The sequence below is a fragment of the Aulonocara stuartgranti genome (genome assembly GCF_965226115.1).
Source record: "Aulonocara stuartgranti genome assembly, chromosome: 11".
Classification (NCBI taxonomy): domain Eukaryota; kingdom Metazoa; phylum Chordata; class Actinopteri; order Cichliformes; family Cichlidae; genus Aulonocara; species Aulonocara stuartgranti.
The window spans coordinates 1,207,697-1,225,339 of record NC_138947.1 but is presented as its reverse complement, the minus strand read 5'-3'; the positions used below and the strand labels follow the sequence as shown (position 1 = coordinate 1,225,339).

At 46.1% G+C, this 17,643-nt stretch overlaps 1 protein-coding gene and 1 pseudogene across 2 annotated transcripts; one reads left to right on the top strand and one right to left on the bottom strand.

Annotated features, from left to right (window-relative positions):
* Positions 1–304: 304 nt before the first annotated feature.
* On the top strand, positions 305–9,327 carry LOC309718041 (C-C chemokine receptor type 6-like; annotated as a pseudogene). Its single transcript, XR_014280705.1, has 2 exons — positions 305–422; positions 7,550–9,327. The product of XR_014280705.1 is annotated as a C-C chemokine receptor type 6-like (transcript).
* A 6,305-nt stretch (positions 9,328–15,632) lies between these two features.
* On the bottom strand, positions 15,633–17,321 carry LOC309718004 (uncharacterized protein). Its single transcript, XM_082552946.1, has 4 exons — positions 17,069–17,321; positions 16,815–16,959; positions 16,187–16,295; positions 15,633–15,807 (listed from the first exon to the last, which is right to left on the bottom strand). Exons 1-4 carry the CDS (start codon positions 17,136–17,138, stop codon positions 15,682–15,684), a joined length of 450 nt encoding a protein of 149 aa, XP_082409072.1. The 5' UTR covers positions 17,139–17,321; the 3' UTR covers positions 15,633–15,681.
* Between the last annotated feature and the right edge of the window lie 322 nt (positions 17,322–17,643).

Here is a 17,643-nt window from a genome sequence, read left to right as displayed (position 1 = left end):
GAAGATGACTGTGTCAGGAAATCTGTGACAGTAGGAAAAACACTTGAAGCGTTTGGCTTACAGCGATAGTTTGCTGCCTCAGTGTTTTTATCATAGAATGAAACATTTTTAATATTTATTTGAAAGAAATAAGGAATATGTCTCCTAGGCCGTCACACCACACGACCATCGCTTCTTTCACACCGGAGCCTGACCTCACTCATTATGGGATGTCCCGTTCAGAGGGATCCCTGCCAATTCCCATCGTCTGCTGCGGGCGTTTCACGGCAATCTGCACAATAATCAGTTTGCTCTTCAGGCCGACGTCAGCGTCTCTGAAGTGTTGGCGTCCGTGACGTGACTGCAGAAGAATCTGAGCCCCGTGGGAGAGTTTGCAGAGCTTCACTTCACGAAGAACTAAAGAGGCTTCAAAAGGTCTCCGGGTGAATGTTTACCGCCACGTTCACACCGACACACAGGAAGTGTTTGATTTGAAATGTTGGTTTGCTCTCGTGACATTAATGAGCTCGTTTGGATTTACGTCATGAATGATTCACAGCCTGTGAACACGAATACAGTGCAGAGACAACAGAGTCAGAATACTAAAAGACTGAACGGAAACACGTGCACACACAGACGGAAACTGGTTTAGCATTAATGTTTTATTTATGACACTGATGTGTTGTTACGCAGTGATTGGGACGTATGTTGCTCTAAGGCAGCAGTAGGCAACTGCAGGCCTCGAGTGCCGCGTCCTGCAGGTGTTAGATGTGTCCTTGATCCATCACAGCTGATTTAAAGGGCGAAATGACTCCTCAGCATTTCCTGAAGTTCTCCAGAGGCCTGCTAATGACCTAATCATGTGATTCAGGTGTGTAGACCCAGGGTGTGATCTAAAACCTGCAGGACACCGGCCCTTGGGGCCTGGAGTTGCCCACCGCTGCTCTGAGGAGTTTATCATAATGGGCATGTCTGAACTTAGAAACAAACACCAGGGGGCGCTGCAGGCTGTGTGTAGTCTTCGTTAAAACTGCACAGATTTAATGTATCAGGATCTTTACCAGGTAGTAAACTGAGAACAGCACATGACATCTTACACCGTGTGGTCGTTCAGATGCAGATTCAGTGAAGTTTGAGTTCATGAAGCGGACTGTGTGAACGCTGGAACAACAACATCCACCTGTGACGCTGTCTGGGACCTTTCACCTGTATCATGAAGAAATCAGGTTTACTGCAGCATCATTGTAATAGAAGCTACGTGGCAGTTGAAGAGGGCGTTGTAGGTTTCTCCTCCACGTTTCACAAAAGCAGCAACTTTCTTCCTCCCGTTAAACTGTCTGCTCAGGTGAAACACGGGCTGCAGGGAACGCACACTTTAGTGCTTCGTTCTGCCTCCATACTGCTCATCATTCACTGAAACACACATTTTACTCCACAGAGGAAATATCTTTATGTTCAGCAACTCATCACTCTTTCAAAAATGTCTGGCTCAAAGCTTCAGTTCAAACTCTGACTTACCTTCCAGGCTGAGCTCATGTGCCGAGCGCTGGTCACCACCGTGTCAGAGGAGATGCCGTAGTCCTGACCTTTGTGGATCAGCCACTGAGCTCCATCAGCGAGCGTCACTCTGAGGGAAGAGAAAACGTAACGAGTCTGACGCTGCGCTCATCAAACATCTGAGAGTCCCAGATTCGAGCTGTCAAAGCGCATCTGTGAACTCAAGGAAGCAAAGGAACGAATCTGAGGATGTAGGAAGTGCAGCGGAGCCTGGACAGAGTAAGAAATGCGACAGTTGGACGCAATCTGAGCCTTTTCAAAGAATAGCAAAGAGTTGTGATGTCAAAGCTTCGGCCAGGCCGTGGTTTGTCTTTGTTTTGTAGCAAAGGTTAAAAACGTTTCTAGCCTGGAAACATAAAAACCAGTCTGGGCTCAGGTATGATGACCCATCACTGCAGCCGTCAGCAGGAGCTGCTGCAAAGTGGAACTGAAGAAAACTGAAGGAATCTCAGGCAGCGTCTTTTTCTGCGGCGACGGTGGATTCCAGATGGACATCAGCAGTAGTGAAAGCAGCAGGTTTTTAAATAAATGCGGTGAGCGTGTAGCCTGCCCTGACGCCGGTGTGGCTGAGCGGTCCAAACGTGGACTGGATCCAAGCGGTCGGACCATCCATTCAGCTTTGTACACTGGAGAGTTGTAGAGATCTGTGAGCTGCTGACCCGACAGGTCGTAGTTGCTGTATCCTCCTGTCAGAAGGAAACGCTGTTAGTTTGATGTAATCTGTGTTCTGTACAACCAGCCACGCAGCTGCTTTTAAACCTCACCACAACATTAAAACTTTTTACCAGACGAGGAGTCCACGGTCAGGGCCAGCAGAGTCAGCGCACAGAGGAGCACTTTGAAGGAACCCATCGTGGACATTTGTCCCGTCACAGCTCAGAGAGACGTTTGATAGTCCTGACAGACTCCCTGCTTGGACTCAGTTATCTCTGCTGTTTGTCTCTTGGCAGATGAGCCGGAGTTTCCACGCTGCTGCTCGTAAACAGGTTTCATCACATCAGCAGAAAGAGCTCAACCTGCACGTATGAAAGGATTTACTGACGTGGATTTCTAGACTGTAACTAAAATATGCTGAAATTTTATGACACATTTAGGACAAAATTTGTACCTTTTTATATTTAAATCTAAATGTTACGGGGAACTAAATATTTAGCTAATATGCAAATTTACTGGTCAAAGAAAATATCAAAATAAAAGCTTTACAAAAACCTCCTGTGGTGGACTGACGGGCACGTCTCAGCAACACGAGCTGCTTCACTGCTCGCCGCTTTGTGCAGTAGTGCCCCCTCAGCAGCCTCCACTTCTGGAGCTCCATAAATATTTGTATAGAGACTTATTTTCTAATGGACATTAGCACAGTGACATGAAACCAGTCAGATGTAGCTGAAGTGCAGCCTTTCAGCTTTAATTCAGTGGGTTGGACAAACGGATTAAAAATGGGAGAAACTGGAGTACTGTTAGCACAATCCCTTTGTTTTAGAGGCTCTAAAGAATTTGGACAAATGAAGTAACTGAAAATAAAATGATTGTTTCTATTATTTTATTCCAAACCCTTTGCTGGCACTGACAGCCTGAATGCTGGTTTCCTGCTGTTTAATGCTCTGCCACAGCTTTACTGCACCAACCTGCAGCTGATGTTTGTTTGTGGCCTTTCTGTCCAAAGTTCAGAGTGAAATGCTGAGCGGGGTTAGGATCAGGTGACGGACTTGGACATTGAAGAAAATTCAACTCCTGAGGTGCTTCGGTGGATGTTGTGAGTCATTGTCCATCTGTATGTCTTTCTTGAAGCTGTCGAATTCGTCCTTCATTTCTTGTGTGATGTCTTTCTTAAACGTGGCAAACTCAGTTTTAAACTCGGCTTTAAGTGAGTGAATTTCCTTAATGATGTCCTGGAAGTCTGCGTGAGGGTGGCTAGCTGCATCTCCTTCCATCTGCTCGCCTTGCACGCTGTTCTCGGACATGTCTGCGCTGCCTCCTCTTGCCAGCTCCGCTTGTTTCACAAAGTCCTTAATGTTTCCTTGTCTTTTTGACCTTCTTCCACCTTCCATGGCATTTATTACACGGTTTAGCGGTGGAAATATTCGAATTCTGGTTTTCTTTCGAGTTTTGACCGGGAGCTGCAAGCTTATGCTGCCATCTTCCTTACGTCCCCCTGGTGGTCTCCCAAATTTTTTAAAATTTTCATTGTAAGTGGACTAAAGCAGTTAATTAAAAGTAGTCTAACATAAATGCTGTAATTTGATTAGTTTAATAAAACATGTAACTTGGATGATTCGATGCTGTCGTGACCACAGTGCACGTCTGCTGTCGCTCACAGTGGTCCAAGGACCGCTCGGGGAGTTTGTGTGTTCAGACACGTGAAACATTACAGGGAACGTTGGTCACTGCAGCTCAGATAAAATAATTATTGTGGGTGATTTTAACATCCATGTAGATGCTAAGAATGACAGCCTCAACACGGCATTTAATCTGTTATTAGACTGTAAAAGAACCCACCCACCACTTTAATCACACTCTAGATCTTGTTTTAACACGTGGCATAGAAACTGAACATTTAACAGTGTTTCCTGAAAACCCTCTCCTGTCTGATCATTTTCATGGATGTTAAAATCACCCACAATAATTATTCTATCTGAGCTGAGCACTAAATCAGAGAAAAAGTCTGAGAAATCCGACAGGAACTCTTTTGAAGACCCAGCTGAATAAGAATCAGAAGGAGGAGTTGAGAGGCCATGCCTTATTTCCTGCTCAACTGGTTACCTGTCACAGGTATGAGTGTCGCAGTCCTGGGTCGGTGACCGAATGTTTTCTGGTATGTATTATTAGTAGTAGTCAATTTCATTATGATGTGTCATTGTTAGTCTGTATTCAGTCAGTCTGCATCTCTGTGTACTTCCTGTTTTACTTTGTTAGTCTCCCGTCTGTTTTGCTCTTCCCTGTTTTGTCTGTGCCAGCCGTGTTCCCAGGTGTTTCCTCTTTGCCCTGTTCTCCACTTGTATTTAGTGTCTGCTTCTTCCTATGCTCTTCGTCACATTGTGCCCTCTTTGTGCTGCGTCTCCTCCCTTCGTGGCCCAAGTATTCTTAGTTTCTAGGTGCCTGTTCCCCAGTTCTGCATTTGAAGTTTTGGTTTGTTTTTGTCACGTCTATTGTAATGAGGAGTTTCCCTCGAAATAAAGCTGCGTCCTAAGTTAACTCTCTGTTCTGCATTGTGGGTCCTTCGTCTTTCCTGCACACAGCACGCTGCCTCTGAGCTGCTTCACTTTCACTTTGCTTGAACTGCCTCCCTCTCCTGCGTTGCTGGTAGGTCCTTCATTCCCTCACACTGCAGGTCATTACATCACACAGGTGTAAACAGGTTTTCTATTTGCAGGTTGTATCCGTACAGGTCGCCTCCTTCCTGAACCTGACAGTCAGAATGAAGCGAGCTGCTTTCACTTTGGCGTGTTCGTGTTTCTCAGGAATGTTAGGCCTGGATTGGTGCTCAGACTCTCCTCCTGCTGCTGATCAGCCTTTTTGTTGTTACTGTGACCTGTTACTTTAGACGTGTTTTGGCTTTAGTAATGCTGCTAAGTGTTTGCAGAGATGCAGATGAAGAACGTGGATTTTATTGAATTATTATGAAGCACGGGTGGATCTAGAGACATTTTCTTAGGCTGGCATGGAAATGAAATGGGGTGGGGTGGGGGGGGGTCAAATCAAAGCCTTTTTAAACACATATGTTACATATGGTTACAATGGTTCACATGCACTGAATCTGCACATTTGTGTAACTGAATTATTTTCTTTAGCCCACATAATGAAACACCTCAGTTACACGTGTGAGTTTGAATGTTAAGTACTGTGTAGCCTGTATAATAAATAAATATGTAGCCCAGTAAAGCTACACAACATGGGGCGGTTCATTTACAAACACAAGTCTAACTGAAGCTTCACACTTTGTTAGAAAAATCTGATTGTTGCTTAAATTTACACAAAATGTCAGAAATCTGCACCGTCATGAACAAAAAGCTCATTTTTCATGATTTGTTGGGTTCACCCTCTGGGGAGCACGACATAACCGCACACTTTTCACTACTTTGTGTTTCACCCTTACATCTTTTGTTACCTCGCCTTGTTTGGTATCGTTCAGCTGTAGTAACACAACTGATCTGAAATCACACAAAAACATCAAATCCTAGTCGTAGTTATATTCGCTTTACTGTAAAAACCACAAATATGTTTAGTGAATAATTTTACTAAAGTTGAAATGCAAATATAAACTGTCACATTTTAAAAACTATTTATCTAAAAGTCAGTGCATCCGGCGTGTCTTAGTACAAACATTTAAAACTACTGAAACTACAATGAGAGAACAAGCAGGTGTCACAATAAGATGCCGCACGAATCATTGGTGTCAGTGAAGAAAATGAGTTTGTGGCCACGAGACAGAGAACAGCACAGGGACAAAGCTGCAGGCCTGACAGCAGGACGTGCATCACTGCTCCTGTTTCCACCTGGAGACAGTGTTTGCCCTGCAGCCTTTGTCACATTCACAAAAAACCCAGAACTCTCCTCTTCGTGACGTCGTCTATCATACCACAGCAGAGAGTGAGAGGGGGAGTCAGATCGTGCGGGCACAGCAGCGGGTTGGACGAAGAGTTCCTCACCTCGCACGAAGAAACACTGTGTGAACTAACAGACGGACAAAATAACCAAACAACTTATTTTTGGGGGGCAGGGATAGCTCAGTAGGTAAAGTGGTCGCCCCATGATCGGAAGGTCGGCGGTTCGAATCCACTTAACGGCTACCCTGAGGTACCCCTGAGCAAGGTACCGTCCCTACACACTGCTCCCCGGGCGCCTGCTTAGTGGGCTGCCCACTGCTTCACTGAGTGAATGGGTCAAATGCAGAGAAAAACAAGTAATTTCCCCATGGGGATCAATAAAGTATCCATTATTATTATTATTATTATTATTATTATTCATTAGTGCCCTCACTGACACACAACACACACACAACACGCTGACTACACACTCCATGCTAAACATCTCAAAACTCTCTCACTCGCTGCCATCACTCCCAAAACTTCGTCCTAAACAACTAAATCTCACGTGTTGCCTTTTTTCTTTCTTTACTCTTTGTGTGACAATAGTATTCAGGAAAAAGCAAAGCTTTTGTATATATTTCATCCTAACTCTGGGTTTAGTCACCTGTCATTAAAATGTAAAAATAGGAAGTCCGAACGTTCAACACAAGAAGGAATAGAGACTCAGCGCGGCTGCAGCTTGTTGCTATGTCAGCTGAAATCAGTCATGTGATTCGCAGCGCACTGAGAGTTAATAACACTCACCTTCAGTCCATTTCCACAGTGTCATAACCAACCAGCTGTGTGAAATCCACGGTGTTGTTCAAAAAGTGCTCTGGAACAATAATAGGCATCGGTTGCTACTGACAACAAGAAATATAGCGGCTCCACGCTGTGGGCTGAACCATTTGTTAATGGTAGAGGCGGGGGGAGTGGGGGTAACACTGTGCAATATATTCAGCTTTAGAGTTTATATTCAGTCTTAACTGTAGCTCGGCTCAAAGTGTTAATGCGAGTTGGGAGTTCGTCTTGTAATCGGAAGGTTGCCGGTTCGAGCCCCGGCTCGGACGGTCTCTGTCGTTGTGTCCTTGGGCAAGACACTTCACCCGTTGCCTACTGGTGGTGGTCAGAGGGCCCGGTGGCGCCAGTGTCCGGCAGCCTCGCCTCTGTCAGTGCGCCCCAGGGTGGCTGTGGCTACAATGTAGCTGCCATCACCAGTGTGTGAATGTGTGTGTGAATGGATGGATGACTGGATGTGTAAAGTGCTTTGGGGTCCTTAGGGACGAGTAAAGCGCTATATAAATACAGGCCATTTACCATTTAATGCTGTCTTATATACATATACATCACTGTCATGTGCTAAACTAGGGTGGCAAGAGATCATTTCACTGTGAGTCCATCAGACACCTTTGCTGTAGTTTGATGTTTACTCTCTGCTTCCTTTATAGTGATCTACTCTGCAGAGGATTTGATGTCCAACCAACCATACACCATGGAGATGTCCTACTATGAATATGAATATAATGTCAGTGACTACCTAGATTATGATGGTTTTTGTGTTTTTCACAACAACCCGAATGTGGTGAAGGTGATCGGCGCGTACATCCACTCCATCTTCTGCATCCTGGGCCTCGTGGGGAACAGCATGGTCATTGTCACCTACGCCTTCTACAAGAGGATCAAGTGCATGACTGACATCTACCTGATCAACGTGGCCATCGCCGACCTGCTGTTTGTGCTGGCGCTACCATTCATTGTCTACAACGAGCTGTGGTCGTGGCCGATGGGGCAGGTGGCCTGCAAGCTGCTGCGCGGCTCCTACAGCGTGAACCTGTACAGTGGCATGCTGCTGTTCGCCTGCATCAGCACCGACCGCTACATCGCCATCGCCCAGGCTCGGCGCAGGCGCTGGCTGTCATACAGGTCCATCATCTGCGCCATCATCTGGATCTTCACTATACTCGTGTCCATCCCCACCTTCTACTTCTATCAGTGGTACGAGCCGTCACACATGAATCACATCGTATTCGACGATGATAACCAAACTGGTTTCCAGAGGACTCCTGCGTACGTCTGTGAGCTCAAGTTTGAAGGCCCAGCCATGGCGGTGAGGGTGGCTGTCCCCATCACTCAGATCAGCGTGGGTTTCCTCCTGCCACTCTTCATCACGATCTTCTGCTTCAGTGGCATCATCATCACCCTGCTTAAGACCAAGAATCTCCAGCACCACAGAGAGGTGTGGGAGATGCTGGTGGTTGTGGCCGTGTTCATCATCTGCCACCTGCCCTACAACATAGTGCTGCTGTACAACACGGTCACCGTGTTTCAGGAGTACTCGTGGGATGAGGCGGACATGCTGGAGATGGCCCTGACAGCGTCGCAGACCATTGCTTACTTGCACTGCTGCCTGAACCCGATGCTGTACGCCTTGGTGGGGCTGAACTTCAGGAACCAGTTCAGGAGGATCTTCAGGGACCTTTGGTGTCTCGGAAAGGCCCCACGCCGCTTCTCCAGAGTCACCTCCGACTTCTACATGTCCTCCACTCTGCGCTCGATGGACGGGTCCAGCAACAGTGGCGCTTCTTTCACTATGTGAAGACATCCGTGGGTTGATCTCTGAAGATCCAGGTCTCTAACACCGAACGCGATTCACGTCTGTCGCACCGACGAGATTCCTCAAGATAAAGAGATCTAACGCCGAGCTGCACCTCTTATTCTGATTCATTATTTTGATCGTGAAATATCCAAACTCCTGCATTTTCTTTCTTTTGTCATTATTTTGTGAGTGATGACTGTCAGTGTTTTGTCACCTGAAACGGCGGCTGAACGTGCAGAACCGCGAAAACACGTCTGATTTGAACTCGTCTGATCTCTCCTTCATGGAGGCCTCCTCGTGCACCTTCGACCTTTTTCAGCACTGCTGCTGTTTTAAGGACGCCCTGGCGCCGTGCGCAGCTCTGCTGACGGTGTGACTCTGGGCGGTGAATCACTGTGTTTCATGCATGTTTTAGCTGACCTGGAGGTCAGAGTGCGTCTCTTCACCAATGTTCACATTCTTATAATAAAAATGCACTAAAATGTTGGTCAAACAAGAAAAATATTCAATACTCAATTACCCAGTTTATTTTTCCAAGGACAGTTTTTGCTGCTCTTAACTGATTCAAGCAGTCGTTTTGTTTTTGCACAGCCCAGCAGAAGTCTGTGCAAAAATATATGCAGAAAAGAGTCTCACATGTGTGTGACAGTAACGCACTCGAAATACTTTGGTATTGTTGCCTCTGTGTGTGTGTGTGTGTGTGTGTGTGTGTGTGTGTGTGTGTGTGTGTGTATTAAACAAATAAATAAATTCCCCACTCGCCCCTGCGGGCGGTTTATCCTTCAAGCTCGGGTCCTCTACCAGAGGCCTGGGAGCTTGAGGGTCCTGCGCAGTATCTTAGCTGTTCCCAGGACTGCGCTCTTCTGGACAGAGATCTCCGATGTTGTTCCGGGGATCTGCTGGAGCCACTCGCCTAGCCTGGGAGTCACCGCACCTAGTGCTCCGATCACCACGGAGACCACCATTACCTTCACCCTCCACGTCTTCTCCAGCTCTTGGTATTTCTCGAGCTTTCCTTTCAGTCCAGCTTTGTCCAGCCACTGGTAGGATTTCTGGATATCAGCCACCTCCTCTATCTGCCGGTGGTACATACCGTGCAGGGGCCTGTCCTTCCATGCTGGTTCCTCGTCTCCCTCCTCTTTCTTGGGTTTCTGCTGCCTGAGGTATTCACTGAGCACTCGGTCGGTTGGGGCCATCTTTGTGATGTATTCGTGGATGTTTGTTGTCTCATCCTGGACTGTGGTGCTGACACTCACCAGTCCCCAGCCCCCTTCCTTCCGCTTAGCGTACAGCCTCATGTAAGCTTACATATATGTATATATGTAAGCTTACCACTACCAGCTCCACCACCATCATCAAGTTTGCTGACGACACCGTCGTGGTGGGCCTGATCTCTGATAACAACGAGACGGCCTACCTGAAGGAGATTAGGAATCTGGAGAACTGGTGCCAGAGGAACAACCTCCTTCTAAACGTCAGTAAGACAAAGGAGCTGATAGTGGACTTCAGCACTAAGCAGGAGAGGAACTACCAGACCCCCGTCATCAACGAGTGCCCAGTGGAGAGAGTGGACAGCTTCAAATACCTCGGAGTTCACATCACGCAGGACCTGTCATGGTCCTGTCACATCAACACCGTGGTGAAAAAGGCCCGTCAGCGTCTCTACCACCTCAGACGCTTGAGAGACTTCCAACTGCCCTCCAAGGTGCTCAGGAACTTTTACTCGTGCACCATAGAGAGCATCCTGGCGGGAAACATCTTAACCTGGTTCGGGAACAGCACCATGCAGGACAGACGAGCTCTACAGAGGGTTGTGCGGTCAGCTGAGCGCACCATCCGCTCCGAGCTCCCTGACCTGCACTCAATCTACAGCAGGCGGTGCTGGACCAAGGCCAGGAAGATGGTGAAGGACCTCAGCCATCCCAACAACAGACTGTTCTCTCTGTTGAGGTCAGGAAAGCGATTCCGCTCCCTGAAGACCAACACAGAGAGACTGAGGAGGAGCTTCTTCCCGCAGGCGATACGGTCTCTCAATCACACCACCACACAGTACTGACCCACACATATGGTTCTTACACACACACTGGACTTTCTGGACTGTGGTTTTGCACAACACTGGTCACTATATTCTTCATTTCCAGTTAATACTTGTACAGCTGCTGTTATTGTGTATATATTTATTTATATTTAGATTTCTTCATACATTCTTATATAGTTCTATATTGTGTATTTTGTTGTACAGTTATTTTATTTTCAACTTTAATTTATATATTTTATCTTATTCTTTCCAGTTAAATTTACCCTTCATTCTAATTTGTGTTGTACAGTTATTTCATTTTTAACCTTAATTTATATTTTATTCCTTCCTAGTTAAATTTACCCTTTTTAATTTTTCATATTTATTTCCTATCTTATTCATAGCCTTTTCCTTTTTTGTTCTCTTTAGGTCACGAGCAGTTGTCCAAGCATTTCACTACATATCGTACTGTGTATGACTGTGTACGTGACAAATAAAATTTGAATTTGAATTTGAATTTATATACAGGGAGTGCAGAATTATTAGGCAAGTTGTATTTTTGAGGAATAATTTTATTATTGAACAACAACCATGTTCTCAATGAACCCAAAAAACTCATTAATATCAAAGCTGAATGTTTTTGGAAGTAGTTTTTAGTTTGTTTTTAGTTTGAGCTATTTTAGGGGGATATCTGTGTGTGCAGGTGACTATTACTGTGCATAATTATTAGGCAACTTAACAAAAAACAAATATATACCCATTTCAATGATTTATTTTTACCAGTGACACCAATATAACATCTCCACATTCACAAATATACATTTCTGACATTCAAAAACAAAACAAAAACAAATCAGCGACCAATATAGCCACCTTTCTTTGCAAGGACACTCAAAAGCCTGCCATCCATGGATTCTGTCAGTGTTTTGATCTGTTCACCATCAACATTGCGTGCAGCAGCAACCACAGCCTCCCAGACACTGTTCAGAGAGGTGTACTGTTTTCCCTCCTTGTAAATCTCACATTTGATGATGGACCACAGGTTCTCAATGGGGTTCAGATCAGGTGAACAAGGAGGCCATGTCATTAGTTTTTCTTCTTTTATACCCTTTCTTGCAGCCACGCTGTGGAGTACTTGGACGCGTGTGATGGAGCATTGTCCTGCATGAAAATCATGTTTTTCTTGAAGGATGCAGACTTCTTCCTGTACCACTGCTTGAAGAAGGTGTCTTCCAGAAACTGGCAGTAGGACTGGGAGTTGAGCTTGACTCCATCCTCAACCCGAAAAGGCCCCACAAGCTCATCTTTGATGATACCAGCCCAAACCAGTACTCCACCTCCACCTTGCTGGCGTCTGAGTGGGACTGGAGCTCTCTGCCCTTTACCAATCCAGCCACGGGCCCATCCATCTGGCCCATCAAGACTCACTCTCATTTCATCAGTCCATAAAACCTTAGAAAAACCAGTCTTGAGATATTTCTTGGCCCAGTCTTGACGTTTCAGCTTGTGTGTCTTGTTCAGTGGTGGTCGTCTTTCAGCCTTTCTTACCTTGGCCATGTCTCTGAGTATTGCACACCTTGTGCTTTTGGGCACTCCAGTGATGTTGCAGCTCTGAAATATGGCCAAACTGGTGGCAAGTGGCATCTTGGCAGCTGCACGCTTGACTTTTCTCAGTTCATGGGCAGTTATTTTGCGCCTTGGTTTTTCCACACGCTTCTTGCGACCCTGTTGACTATTTTGAATGAAACGCTTGATTGTTCGATGATCACGCTTCAGAAGCTTTGCGATTTTGAGACTGCTGCATCCCTCTGCAAGATATCTCACTATTTTTGACTTTTCTGAGCCTGTCAAGTCCTTCTTTTGACCCATTTTGCCAAAGGAAAGGACGTTGCCTAATAATTATGCACACCTGATATAGGGTGTTGATGTCATTAGACCACACCCCTTCTCATTACAGAGATGCACATCACCTAATATGCTTAATTGGTAGGAGGCTTTCGAGCCTATACAGCTTGGAGTAAGACAACATGCATGAAGAGGATGATGTGGACAAAATACTCATTTGCCTAATAATTCTGCACTCCCTGTATATACACACATATACATACATGTCTACCAGTCTGTGGTGCAGAGGGGGGGGGGGGGTTGGCAGCATCAGTGCCAAAGATGTCAGCATGTAACAGGATCAGCAAACTGGTTCATGAGACTGGAACCATCACTGGCCAGAATCTGGAGGTATTTGAGTGATGAGGGACATTAGAGTCACTGATCCCATCATGGACCGCCCATCTTACTCACTCCACTCCACAGTACCGAGGCAGCAGAGCTCCTTCTCCCTCAGACTGATTCAAACCGTGTGTACATGGACACATACAAACCAAACCAGGCCATAAAGAATGCTTGAGTCCCTTGAGACCTTCTCTATCAAACTGCGGTCCTTATTGCGACAGGTGCTGCTGTTTCTCAGAGGCGATTTGAACTATTTGCTAGATTTATGCTTTCCCAGTCTTTTCCCATCCGGGGTCATATTACCCAGGGCCGGGTTGCGGGGGCAACAACCTAAGCAGAGACCTCCCTCTCCTAGCCACCTCCTCTAGCTTTTCCGGGGGAACACTGAGGTGTTCCCAGGCCAGCCGAGAGACATAGACTCTGGAGCGTGTCCCGGGTCCCCTCCCGGTGGGACATGCCACCTCAGCTGGCTCCGTCTGATGCAGAGATGTAGCGCTCTACGCCCCATCTCCCCGTTATCAGTTCAGTCAAAAAATCCTCACAGATGTTGAGCTGCATACAGATACAGACAGAAGAACTCGATCATGTGTTTCTCAGTGAGTTTGATGTTTTCAGGCCAAACTAGTTTCTCTGCTGGAAAACAAACTGATGTTGAACAGCCCCACTGAAGCTCTGCTGTGTCTGTGAGAGCAGCTCAGCGAAGCTGCTCTCACAGACACAGCAGCAGAATCATCTTAGACATCAGTTTACAGCACAAACAGGCTCTTACTCTTTGCCTGAGGGTCCAGGATCAGTACTGAAGCCTGGAGGAGGATTTTTGGACCGATCGCTCTTCATAGACAGACGGCTGGATCCTGGAGACTCTGCTGTGTCCTCGTCTTCCTCCAAACCGCTCATGTTCAGTCAGTCTGACAGAGAAACCAACAACACTGACTGTGAGTGCAGAACAAGAATCAGACAAACAAGTCTGTACAAGACTCGCGCCCAAGACTGGGAAACAAAGAAGTGTGACGGTCAGAGGATAATGAATCCAGAGACAGTCCAGCATTGAGCTGATCCTTCCATATTTCCCCTCCAGCTCACAGAGGAACAGCTGACTCAGAGACTTTGACCACAGAAGAAAAAGAAAATGGGACTAACGCTGTGTTTCTACTTCCTGCTCTGTCGACTGTGGAAATACTTTCAGTTCATGACTCTGGCAGAGGAATCCACGTGGTCACATGACAGGATGTGCACATTGATAACGTACTTCAGAGAGGTGGGCCTAAGTTTGTGTCTGGGCATATCTTTGTAATCAAATGCAGACAGTGCTGTTCATGCAATGTTATTCATGTGAGACCAACGTTGAGTTTGTGCTGCAGGAGGACACGGATGCACAGTGAAGTGAAGGAACCTGCACACGAGCGGCCCATTCTGTCATCAACAACATTTTTCCCATACACTGTCATTTGGATCAATAGTTCGTCCCATAGAAACTTTCACAGGGTGACAGATAATCATCTCACCTGATGGCAACAAGTTAAGATCTGACCCGATCCCTCAGAACACTCCCTCATCGTATGATGTGTCCACTGAGCTCAGCTGATAAATGTCTTCATCGATAGTTCTGCATTTGGACTTTAGATACCGAGCACAGACACCAGGGGGCGTCCAATCAAAACGCTCGAGCCCTGCAAAGCCTGAGCCATGAAATAACTGCCAGGAAATTAAATGAAATCTTAAAAATGTCATTTGTAAATAAAGAAGTATTAGTTTTAATGTGAGAATGTCCCTCCCACTTTGCTTCATGTCTGTGTTCAGTTACCTGTCCCCAGGTGAGGGGCGCACCCTACTATCAGCAACAGGGGGCGGAGTCCACTACAAGCCTCCCTGCAGGTGTTAATGATGTTTTTTCCTGAAGGGGTAAAATAACTTGAAACATCTGCCAAACTAAAACTCGAGGAGTTTCAGTCCACAAGAATCGCTGTGATTCTCTTACCTCTGCAGAGAGGAAGATGACTCGGAGACTGAGGATAGAAGGAGGATGAACACTCACCTGGTTTTCCTCCTCCTCTATCACGGAGTCTGAATACTTCCTGTTTCTCCCTCACCTGTACAGAATGGCTCCTCCCCTCTGTAGTTCCAGGTAAACATGTGGTAAAACACAGGATGTATGTAACACAGACCTAAGGGTGCTATCTTTATCTTTAAATTGCTTACTGATGGAGTTTTCTAATAGCTTTGATGAAGCCGGGGGTCCCTGAGCCCAAATAATGATTTAATAATCATCAACCCCAATCTGTTTGACACTGAAAGGTTTTATTCGTTTATGATTTTATGAAACCTCCATCCTCTGAACAGGCTCTCAGTCACACACAGACATGTGTAAGAACTGATATAATTTCATCTTGTTTTCAGTAGTCACTGTGTGAACAGCATTTCCCATAAGCCCACAGACATCCAGGGTTACAGCTGTCAGTGTAATGTGAAGAGAGGAAGTGGTGGTGTCTCTGTTCCACAGCAGGGACCTTAGTTCCCACAGACATGCAGGCTGTCATCTTTCCTCGTGTCAGAGACGCCTTTAAGAAAGGAGATCCGTAGACATTCTTGTGTATATGAATGTGTGCAGACGTTTGTCTAAAGCTTACAGTCAGTGGGGTGTTTGTTGTGAAGTCTGGAGCCTCCAAGTGGAAGAAAAGACACATCACAGTCTGTGTGAGGGTGGCCTTTATTATCAGGAGAGAAACTTTGAATCATGTTTACTGGTTCATCATTCGACGGGATCCCAGGTGGCAGTTATCAGAGACTAAGTTGTAGTTGGGTCCTCCAGCACTCACGAAGTCTGAAACTGTCTTTGAACCCTGGAATTCTCTAGAACTGACAGGCTGCAGACAAAAACGAGACAGAAGGTCAGAAAGAATCAAAAGTAAATGTTTGGATTAAAACTCTCACTGAAAGTTTCACGTCAACACAAATTCCAAGAAGAATCAGCGTGCAGGAAATAAAGTGTCTGTTTGTAATCGGGAGTCTGCAGGATCTCGTTTTGGGTTGTTTTTGCCAAACATCTCCTTTTCACTTTGGTCTGGTTCCAATGGTTTCTGTTGGCCACCAGTATACACACCAGCAACGAGCTGAAGGTATTTACTTTTTTTGTCTGTTTTTCCTGACTGTTTGTGGACTTGTTGAACACAATAGAGCCACGTTTCAGAGTTTATGATTAGACTGTAATTAAATGGACATGCTGGTTGTATGTTTGAAGTTTACCGTCCAGGCCGAGCTCATGTGTCGAGCATCAGTCACGACCGTCTGAGAGGATAATCCGAATCCGCCTCCTTTATGGATCAGCCACTGAGAGCCATCATCTAACGTCACCCTACAAAAGAACGAGAGGTTTGAAGATGCTGCTCTTTGATTTTCACGTTGACGGCTGTCAGAACAATGTTTGTTATTCCAGCACATGTGACGTGTCGACCTCAGTTGGTCTAACACATCTGCTTGCTTTCTGCACAATGAAATCACAACAGCACAGTGATCAGAACGATGCATTTAAGGGTTTCAGCTGTTTGTACAAACTGGAATATGCATTAAAAAAGCTCCACTGTTGTCTTAATGGAACAGTATGATGTTTGTGCCGCCATCCAAAGAAAACATCTGGAGCTTTATTGAATACAAAAATACGACAAACACAAACAAGCACAGGAAACTGTGACTCTACAGTAACAGTCTCCTCAGTTCCCACACTTACAGTGCCAAACGGCACAGAGGGAACATTTTTGTTTGTTATGTTTCAGAATTAAAGTCAAAATAACTAAAGATCTTCAAAAGCATTGAGATTATTGGTTTCAACTTCTGTTTGTTTGTGGAAATGTTTCTGTGTTCAGTGTGGACCGACCGAACCCCGGAGTGGCTGAATGGTCCCAGTATAACTGGCATCCCCTCCAGCGGCCTCTTCATCCTCTCAGCCGTCATCACCGGCGAGTTGTAGAGACGGGTCAGGTCCTGACCGGACAGGTCGTAGTTGTAGTTGCTGTACCCGGCTGACAGAAGGAAACGGGAGGTTTATTGAAACTATGCTCTACAAACATCACGCAGCACCACTGCGAGCGGCTTTAAGCCACACGGCGCTTAAACAAATGAAATACTCACGGCCAGACGAGGCGTCCACAGTCAGAGCCAGCAGGGTCAGCGCAGAGAGCAGCGCTTTGAGGGAAGCCATCGCGGGTTTGTCTCAGTCACAGACGTGCAGCTGAAGTTTTATAGTCCTGACAGCGTGACGGTCTCCCCTCTGCGCTCGTGTTTGTCTCTTGGCAGATGAGCTGGGATTTCCACACTGCTGATGGCAAACAGCAGTTTTCATCATCAGCAGGTCATCGCAGCACTCTGCAGAGAATCAGTTTTCTGTGAGCTGCAGTTCCTCCTTGATGGGCCTCAGACATCCAAAGGGCATGAGCGATTACTGGGCTAATCATTTATTTATGTTCCTGTTTTATTCATTGATTTACTGTCTGAAGTCCACCTCAGCTGCAGGTTATAAACACCATGAACATTTTTCCTTTTGTGAGGAGCTCCTGAATCTTCCTCAGTCATAAGGAGCCCAGGCCTTCACTGCCAGAGGAACTCGGGCTGTTCCCACAGAGTCATCCCCTCCGTGTCCATGTCAGCCCGACAGTTAGAGCAGCTTTGAAGTCTGAAAGGACTCGGGCTGGATCAATGAGCTGCGA